We start from the raw sequence: 8857 nt of genomic DNA, 5'->3' as shown, positions 1-8857 counted from the left end.
GTAAGGTTGGGCAGGTGCTCAAGAGCTCCAGTGCGCCTTCACGGTCCGGTCTATCCAGTGCCACCTCCACGCACCAGCCCTCCGGTGGCAGCCCCCCGCACCAGGCTGTCTTTCCGTCTTCTCCCGACAGGTGCTCCCGCCTGTCCAGCGCTGCCAGAGTCTTCCTCCTGCCCAGCACTGTCAGAGTCTCCCGTCTGTCCTGAGCCGCCGGAGTCTCCCGTCTGTCCTGAGCCGCCGGAGTCTCACGCCTGTCTTGAGCCTCCGGAGCCTCCAGTCTGCCAGGAGCCGCCGGAGCCGCCAGGAGCCGCCAGTCTGCCAGGAGCCGCCGGAGCCGCCAGTCTGCCAGGAGCCGCCGGAGCCGCCAGTCTGCCAGGAGCCGCCGGAGCCGCCAGTCTGCCAGGAGCCGCCAGTCAGCCAGGAGCCGCCGGAGCTGTCAGTCAGCCAGGAACCGCCGGAGCCGTCAGCCAGCCAGGAGCCGCCGGTGCAGTCAGCCAGTCAGGAGCTGCCAGAGCCGTCAGTCAGCCAGGCGATGCCAGAATCGCCCTTCACTCCGGAGCTGCCGGAGTCTCCCGCCTGTCTGGCGCTGCCCTAGCCTTCCGCCTGTCCGGCGCTGCCGGAGTGTCCCGCTTGTCCGGCGCTGCCAGAGTCTCCCAGCCTGTCCGGCACTACCGGAATCTCCCAGCCTGTCCGGCACTACCGGAATCTCCCGTCCATTCGGGACCCGTGGCGTGGGTCCCCAGTCAAAGGTCAGCGGTGAGGGTCGCCGCTCTAAATAGGCCACAGAGGCAGGCTAAGAGGCACAAAAAAACTATGGTGGAGTGGGGTCCGCGTCCCGCGCCGGGGCCGCCACCGCGGACAGACACCCACCCAGACCCTCCCCTATAGGTTCAGGTTTTGCGGCCGGAGTCCGCACCTTTGGGGGGGGGGGGGGGGTACTGTCACGTTTTGACCATAGTTCTGTTATTTTATTCTTTGTTTTAGTATGGTCAGGGCGTGAGTTGGGGTGGGCAGTCTATGTTTATTTTTCTATGTTGGTTTTTGTGGTTGGCCTAGTATGGTTCTCAATCAGAGGCAGGTGTCGTTAGTTGTCTCTGATTGAGAATCATACTTAGGTAGCCTGGGTTTCACTTTTGGTTTGTGGGTGTTTGTTTTCCGTGTGAGTGTTTTGGCCACACGGTACTGTTTCGGTTTTGTAAATTCATGTTGTTATTTTCTGTTTAGTGTTCTGAGTTTTAATTAAAAATCATCATGAACACTTACCATGCTGCGCTTTGGTCCTCACCTTCTTCCACTGACGACAACCCTTACATACCAAGACTCTTCATAGAGCTGGTCGTTCGGCCAAACTGAACAATCAGGGGAGATGGGCCTTTGTCAGGGAGGTGACCAAGAACCCAACGGTCACTCTGACATAGTGGTGAAGCATGGTGGTGGCAGCATCATGCTGTGGGGATGTTTTTCAGCGGCAGGGACTGGGAGACTAGTCAGGATCGAGGGAAGATGAACAGAGCAAAGTACAGATATCCTTGATGAAAACCTGCTCCAGAGTGCTTAGGACCTCAGACTGGTGCAAAGGTTCACCTTCCAACAGGACAACAACCCTAAGCACACAGCCAAGACAATGCAGGAGTGGCTTCGGAACAAGTCTCTGAATGTCCTTGAGTGGCCCAGCCAAAGCAAGAGAGTCCTGAAAATAGCTGTACAGCGACAGTCTCCATCCAAGAGGGGCAGCTCTCTGGGAACTGGGGGGGGGGGGGGGGGGGGGATCTTGGATGGTTGGTGGCCTGGCGGTTGGGAGCTTGGGCCGGTGGCCAATTGGTCGCTGGTTTGGGCCCCCGATTTGACTTGGTGGAAGATCTGTCGACATGTCCTTGGGCGGGGCGCTTGACTCTGGTTGCTCCTGTGGGTCACTCTGGATGGGAGTCTGCTAGATGACTGAATGTAATGTAAATGTTGAGCGGCTTCACTGCAGGTATGTATGATTGTATGTTTTAATATTTAAATATATATATATTATAAAAGATTAAAAATGTGTATTCCAATGTCTCACCATGCACGTCTTCCATCCCACCTCATAGGGTTCCCAGCCCATGTTCCCAGTTATTGCCAGTATAGTTTCAAACTTGTGTTCACCTAAAAAATAACGGACTGCTGTGAGATACCTCTTAGCAATCCACACCCCTGCTGAATAGTCCAGAACAGAACACACATGTCTGATACAGTTGGGAATACATGGCATACTCAATATCTTTGAGTGTTTATTGTTTTTTATAACTCCCCCAAGAGCTGTACTTGCTGAGTCGTCCAGGGCAGATGTGCCGTAATGAAAGGTAATATGTTCATCAAATTAATTATCCAAATATTTATAATTGTTAGTAAACTCAATCATTTCTTCACCAAAACAAAACTGAAAAACTCTTCTCTTAGTACTTGGTTTTCTAAAATGCATTCTGTGTTTTTTTCTGATTGATCAGGAGTCTCCATCTTTTGCACCAATTGACTGCATTTAATATCATTTTCTGCAGGTCTTGTTCAGTTTCTGCCATCAAAATAATATCATCACCATATAAGAGAGTACTTAGCATTTCTTCATCATATCTCACTCCAATATTAAAATGTTTAATTTATTTTGCCAAAGCATTAATAAACATAGCAAACACAGTTGGTGATAAGGCGTCTCCTTGTTTTACACCCGAGGGTGTGGGAAACAAATCTGTACAATATTCGTTAACAAACAAACAGGCAGTTGTTGCTTGATTGTTAACCAATTCATTCTCACCTTCCTCTCTTCTCTGTCTTGGCAGCACAATCAGAATGACGATCCAGGGTAGCTTGATATGCTGTGATAAGTGTCCTCGCTCCTTCCATCCATCCTAATGTGGATAATTCTATGCTGGGGTGAGAAGGGTTGATTAGAGAGAGAGTGAGAGAAAGAGATTGATAGAAGAGAGGTCTGTTTGTTCTGTGTAGGTACACTTAGCTGTCAGCTTAGTGTGTGTGTAATCACAGTGATAATCTTATGTGGATGTGTACATTCTGTGTACTGAGGGCCAGTCAGTCGTGGCGTTACACCAGTCAAAAGACTTACCAGGTGGGTCTGATCTGCCGAATCTCTGACTACCTACTGGTGAGGAGCCCTGATGAATGAATGCTATCATTGGGCCAATTGCCTGCCAAACAATCAATCAATTCATCAACCAGTCTATCTATCTATCTATCTGTCCGTCCTTCCGTCTGATCGTACGTACGTCCGTGTCTGTCTGTGTGTCCGTCCGTGTGTGTATCTGTGTGTGTGTGTCACATCTGTCTGTATGTTTCATTGCCGGTGAGAAACTACACCAGTGTGATTAAGACCCCTACATGGCTGGACAGGATTGTGGAGAAGCTGCAGCAGAATCTCTAACAAACAGTGCAACACTTTGTGTCTGACGTGTTGCTTATCTTCACCAACTGTGCCACATTTAACAGGGTAAGACTGCACTACTGCAATATCCAATGTGAAACCTCTGGGCTAAAATTTTGGGTAAAAAATGTTGGACATGCTAATCAACTTTACTTGTGCTAATGCATGAATAACACTAACAGTGTGCCTTTGTTTAATCCATAACAAAGCTGCACAGGCTAAATGAGTTGTGTTTATTGCATTTCTAGCTTGTTTATTATGTTTTCTATACAACGGTGTCTCTTTTTTTTCTGAAGGATAATGCAGAGTTCCGTGAAATGGGCGAAAGATTGAAGGATCTAGTTGAGAGAGAGTTCAAGAGTACATTCAGCATCCAACGACATCCAATAGCCAGTAGAGCCTTCATCAAGTCTGTACTGTTATCTCTCTGAGACAACAGGGAATATTCACCATGCCCTGGTCTTTCTATACAGCATTCATACAGACTTGTACACCAAGTTGTACCGATCTTATTTTCCATGCATGTACATTATTCACTATCTAGTCATTTTATTCATTCCATTCATTCTAGCAGCCAAAATTGGTGTGTGATAACCATTTAAATAGAATGATGTTGATAACATTGCATTTCATACAGTGAATGTCACTCTCCAAACTTCTCATGTAAGTTGTTACCTTCCAGGCCTCTAGACGTCTTACTTCTGGTTAAGCTTTACTGGATTTATGTCCAGGGATTCTCCACAGAGTTGGATTATCTGAGACCTCAGCTGTCTGGTGATGCTGAACCTCGGAGTTACCGCTGTCCACTCAGACTAGAGAGATTATGTTAACAAACTGTAAAAGAAAAATATATATATATAAAAAATTATGCTTAAACCCAGAAGTGTTCATATAATATTGCAGTGTAAAAAAAAGCATTGTATTTGAATATATTTATTATATTAAATATTCTCTTCTTTTTTTTTAAAGACAAAACACATAGGATGTCACCAAAGATTTTCTAAAACATTGCACCATGTACTGTAGGTCTACTTGTTTGACTGTGCATAGCCTACCAGAATGCTTATTTTGAAGAGAATATCATCAGACAGAGCAGCAGCGTCCTCTTCAGGGCAGCCTGGGCATCGTCTGCGTTGCGTCTCTGCACTGTGCAGGGCCTGCGCACGCTAGTACACGTCACCATAATTGCCAGCAGCGAATCCCTGCCCAGAGCTGCGCAGCAGCGGCGTTGCGCAGACCTGGCGTTGCGCAGACCTGGTGAAAACTACGCAGCCATTTCTCTTAATCTTGTTGTAAAGCCACAGGTCCGAGAATGCAAATACTGCAATAGTGGCTGATGTTGGGGCTTCTTTATATCTAATTGAGAGACTAAAACTTTTTCCTCTCATAAGCATTGAGAGAAACAACCACATAGGTAGCCTATTAGGACGGGGTCGAGCGATTCCATACTATAGCCAAAGAAAGTGCGCTTGGTAGACGCGGTAATGTCTTTGAATATCACTGTGAAAAGTGAAGACTCCGAGTCCTTTGACGAAGAAGACGAATCATCTCCGCTACTTTCAGGCAAAAGAGGCTCCGAGTCTGCAGCTCGTGACGATATTTCTCCGGGAGAAGGCGGTCCAATAGAAGACCATGCAGGTTATTCAACACAGCATGGCCGGCTGGCAACTAACACGACCAGCAAACCCATCGTACTGTGTAAGTTGTTGGTACTGTATAATCAGACAGACGTGGCATATTTTTCGGTCTTGTCTCACAGGATCTTTTACTTTAGAACTACTATTAGATAATAGGCCGCATCTACCGCACACCCGGAGCTGAGTAGTGAACGTTCTGGACGCAAAAGGCAAACCTGGAGAAACCGGAAAAAGTCTGCACACTTCAGAAACATAAATGCAATCTATAATGAAATATCAGAATTGTATTGACATTATTTGCTCTATTTGACTGTTTTGCATGTGGCATCTGCGTCTTTCTTTCTGTACACTAGATCCTGCATGCTGGCTAGCTGGTCGATAACATTAGTATGGTTAACTCTGTCATGAGGTGATTTACATTTTGGTAATTTAGCAGATGCTCTGGACTTACAGTACTTATTAAATATCCCTCCTTTCCTCCTCCGCCCCAGTCATGACCTTCCCGACCTCCTCTCCAGAGTTCTCCTACCAGGCCATCGTGTACCTGATCGGAGCAGTGGGGCGCCGCTGGAGCCTGTACGGGACCCGGGAGCGTTCGCAGCTCTTCCAGAGCGTGCAGAAGGAGTTGGAGGAGCAGGGTCACTGTCTCCCTGTTGAGAAGATCCGCCGCAAGTGGAACAACTTGATCGTCACCTATAAGAGGGTCAAATACAGAGGCAGGGAGACCGGCCAGGCCAGAACCTCCTGGGAGTACTTTGAGGTACTTGTTTGTTTTATAATAATAGACTTGTGGTGTTTAGCAAGAACCAATGCTTGTGGCTCTATTGAAACTGTATTTAGTCTCCAAATGTTTATTGAAAACATGCATGCATTTGCACAGTAAGCACATTTTGTCTCTCAAATACATTGTGACAGTTGTCAGTTGGCTAGCTAGCAAATTTGAGCCATATTATCATAGACGTGCTATAAGTCAAAACGCCTTCAAACAAGAAATGCTATCAAGAACAAGATACAATTAACTGAAACAAGCCACCTACGATTCCCCACATGGCAGTTTCTTGTCATTGTTGCTAGCTGTCTGGCTGTTCAGGATCACAGCAACGCACAGCCTTCTACTCCTGCGTTGTTCATCCTGCGTTGTTCATCATTTTCGTGACGTTCTCAGGCAGCTGTCTATTCATTTTGTTAAATGTTGTTATTGTGGTCTTCTGGTGAATGCTCAACAATTCTAGTGACATTGTGGGTGTACTATGAAGGTAAGAAACAAGATTGTTATAAGCTGCCCACGGGTGCTGACAAGACACTCTTATCTCAACATTCCATCTCTCTTTGTGTGTCTTTCGCTCTCATAAGATGATGGATGCCATGCTTGGTGACACCATCGGTGCCGAGACCACTAGCAGCCCTACCGTAGTAACCAGCATCCCTAAGGTGAACGTCGCCACGGAAACCACCAAAACCGAGCAGAAGCCCCTTCTCCTTCCTCATGGCAACCTCATCACTGCCTGCACTCGGACACTCACCCTTGTCCCCTCCTCCCTCCCACTCCATACACCAGTTCCCTCCACCCTCCCTCTCCACACCTTTGTCAGATCCCCCCCCACCCCTGTCTGCTCCTCCCCCACCCCTGTCTGCTCCTCCCTCCCTCTACCCAACCCTTTGGACACACCCTCCCCCAGAATAGCTAATAACACAGACCCTGTACAGCCAAACCCCTCCCCTGCTCCGGTCGCACTGCCCCCTGCCTCCTGTCACATCCCCTCCAACCTCAGCCGCGTGCACCTCCGCAGAAAGAAGCGCGGTCACTTCTCCTGCTCCACCTCCAAGGGCTCCTCCATTACCTCCCCTCTGGTCCAGCAGCAGAAGCGAGGAGAAGGCACCTCCCTGCTGCAGGAGTTCCTGAGGAGGCGGGAAGGGCATGCCGAGGAGGAGCAGGTCTGTCGCAGCAGGGCAGAGGCCCAGGGGAGGAGGTACGAGAGGAGGGAGGTGGCGTGGCAGAGTCCCTGGGAAGGATGGCCACAGCTCTGGAGCTGCTCTCCTCCAAACAGGACACAGTCATTGCCCTGCTGCAGAGACTGGCCGAGAGAGACGGGAAGTGACAGTCATCGCCCTGCTGCAGGGTTGTCTCTAACTTCTATAGCGATAATTATGAATAAACCCTGCCTATTGTTGACTTTATCTTCTTAAAATTTGATTTTAAACCTAACATTAACCACACTACTAATATTATGCCTAACCTTAAATTAAGGACAAAAAGCTTATTTTTGTTTTCATGAATGTTTACTTTGTGGCTATATAATCTAGTGGAAACCCTTCTGCAGAGACTAGCTGACGTGACACTGTAATCGGCATACTGCATGACTGGCCGAGAGAGACTGGGAGGCTGACTCAGCATGCGACCGAAGTGGCAGTCTTTTTCGTTATATATTGCGCTACTTATGAGCTAAAACACAGTAAAACCCACCTGGTGTCCCAGGTCAAAATCGATCCCTGATTAGAGGGGAAGAATGAAAATTAGCAGTGGAACTTGGTTCGAGGTCCACATTTGAATTTGCCTAATGTAAGCAAAAGGGTTCGGATGCAGACTTGGATAATGTTCATTAAAATGTGAAAAAAAAAATATATATATATATATATATTTTCACATTCATTTAACCAGGTAGGCTAGTTGAGAACAAGTTCTCATTTGCAACTGCGGCCTGTCCAAGATGAAGCAAAGCAGTTCGACACACAACAACAGTTACACATGGAATAAACAAACATAGTCAATAATAAAGTAGGAAAATCATATACAGCATATGCAAATGAGGTAGGATAAGAGAGGTAAGGCAATAAATAGGCCATGGTGGCAAAGTAATTACAATATAGCAATTCAACACTGGAATGGTATGATGTGCAGAGGATGAATGTGCAAGTTGAGAAACGGGTGCAAAGGAGCAAGATAAATAAATACAGTATGGGGTTGAGGTAGATTGGATGCGCTATTTACAGATGAGCTATGTACAGGTGCGGTGATCTGTGAGCTGCTCTGACAGCTGGTGCTTAAAGCTAGTGAGGGAGGTAAGATTGATTGTGTTGTAGAATTTACAATGGAATAACAATTTTGATTAAATGGTTTATTAATTAATGATTGATCATGATAATCAAAGTCATTTACAATAACAGCATTTGGTTGCAGAATTTACTGTTGGAGAAACGGGTGTGGCGAGTGGAAACCACCATTTAAGGCCTACACAGATGGATAAGGATGGTGAAATAGTAGGTGAAACTTATACTCACTAGTCTGGCATCTGGTCCAACCAGTAAATCCCAAAACAGACACGGTCATCTCAACTGTTTGATTGTCAGGCAGCATGCATGAGGCCGATTCAGACTTGAGGCAGATGCAGACACTCTGATGGCAGGCTAACAACCTTAGAGAACAGCGCATGTAGCAACAGTAAAGTGAATTGTTTGACAAAGAATATCTTAAATGAAAGCAATGTTTACTAAATGTGTGTTCGTAGTTTTCCCAGCTTGTAAAAATAATTTTGAAAACACATACTGTAAAGCCAAGGTGCATAAATCAAATGACACAAAAATCTTGACTTATTTCCATCGTGGTTCTCTGACCTATAGATGTAACCAGTACCCCAGTGATGGAGAGGAATCTCCTTAATCTCCTTTCTCTCGCTGCAGAAAGTAATTTTTGTAGTGAACTTTAATATTTACAAACACAAAACAATATACCCTTTTCTGGAAAGGAGCACATTTTAGAAGTTTAGAATTCAGAACACAGACAGACGTAGCAGCTAGCCTGGAGAATGAACAAGACTAT

The 8857-nt window shown here is 46.5% G+C and overlaps 1 protein-coding gene and 1 long non-coding RNA gene across 2 annotated transcripts; one reads left to right on the top strand and one right to left on the bottom strand.

Moving 5' to 3' along the window:
• Nucleotides 1–2685: 2685 nt before the first annotated feature.
• LOC109898277 (uncharacterized) lies at nucleotides 2686–4598 on the bottom strand. The gene is made up of 3 exons (XR_002256339.2): nucleotides 4459–4598; nucleotides 4079–4237; nucleotides 2686–2893 (listed from the first exon to the last, which is right to left on the bottom strand). It is a non-coding gene; the product is annotated as an uncharacterized LOC109898277 (long non-coding RNA).
• Nucleotides 4599–4619: 21 nt separating this feature from the next.
• On the top strand, nucleotides 4620–7660 carry LOC109897254 (uncharacterized). Its single transcript, XM_031833846.1, has 3 exons — nucleotides 4620–5101; nucleotides 5532–5800; nucleotides 6394–7660. The coding sequence occupies exons 1-3, from the start codon at nucleotides 4888–4890 to the stop codon at nucleotides 7225–7227; spliced, it is 1317 nt and encodes a 438-aa protein (XP_031689706.1). The 5' UTR covers nucleotides 4620–4887; the 3' UTR covers nucleotides 7228–7660.
• The last annotated feature ends 1197 nt before the right edge of the window (nucleotides 7661–8857 follow it).

This window comes from Oncorhynchus kisutch, linkage group LG10 (genome assembly GCF_002021735.2).
Source record: "Oncorhynchus kisutch isolate 150728-3 linkage group LG10, Okis_V2, whole genome shotgun sequence".
NCBI lineage: Eukaryota > Metazoa > Chordata > Actinopteri > Salmoniformes > Salmonidae > Oncorhynchus > Oncorhynchus kisutch.
The sequence above is the reverse complement of the archived record's forward strand: the minus strand, read 5'-3'. Positions and strand labels throughout refer to the sequence as shown.

Coding starts and splice junctions, on each gene's coding strand:
- LOC109897254 (XM_031833846.1), top strand. CDS start 4,888: ATGTCTTTGAATATCACTGTGAAAAGTGAAGACTCCGAGTCCTTTGAC. Junction 5,102..5,531: donor CAGCAAACCCATCGTACTGT/GTAAGTTGTTGG, acceptor CCTCCGCCCCAG/TCATGACCTTCCCGACCTCC. Junction 5,801..6,393: donor CCTCCTGGGAGTACTTTGAG/GTACTTGTTTGT, acceptor CGCTCTCATAAG/ATGATGGATGCCATGCTTGG.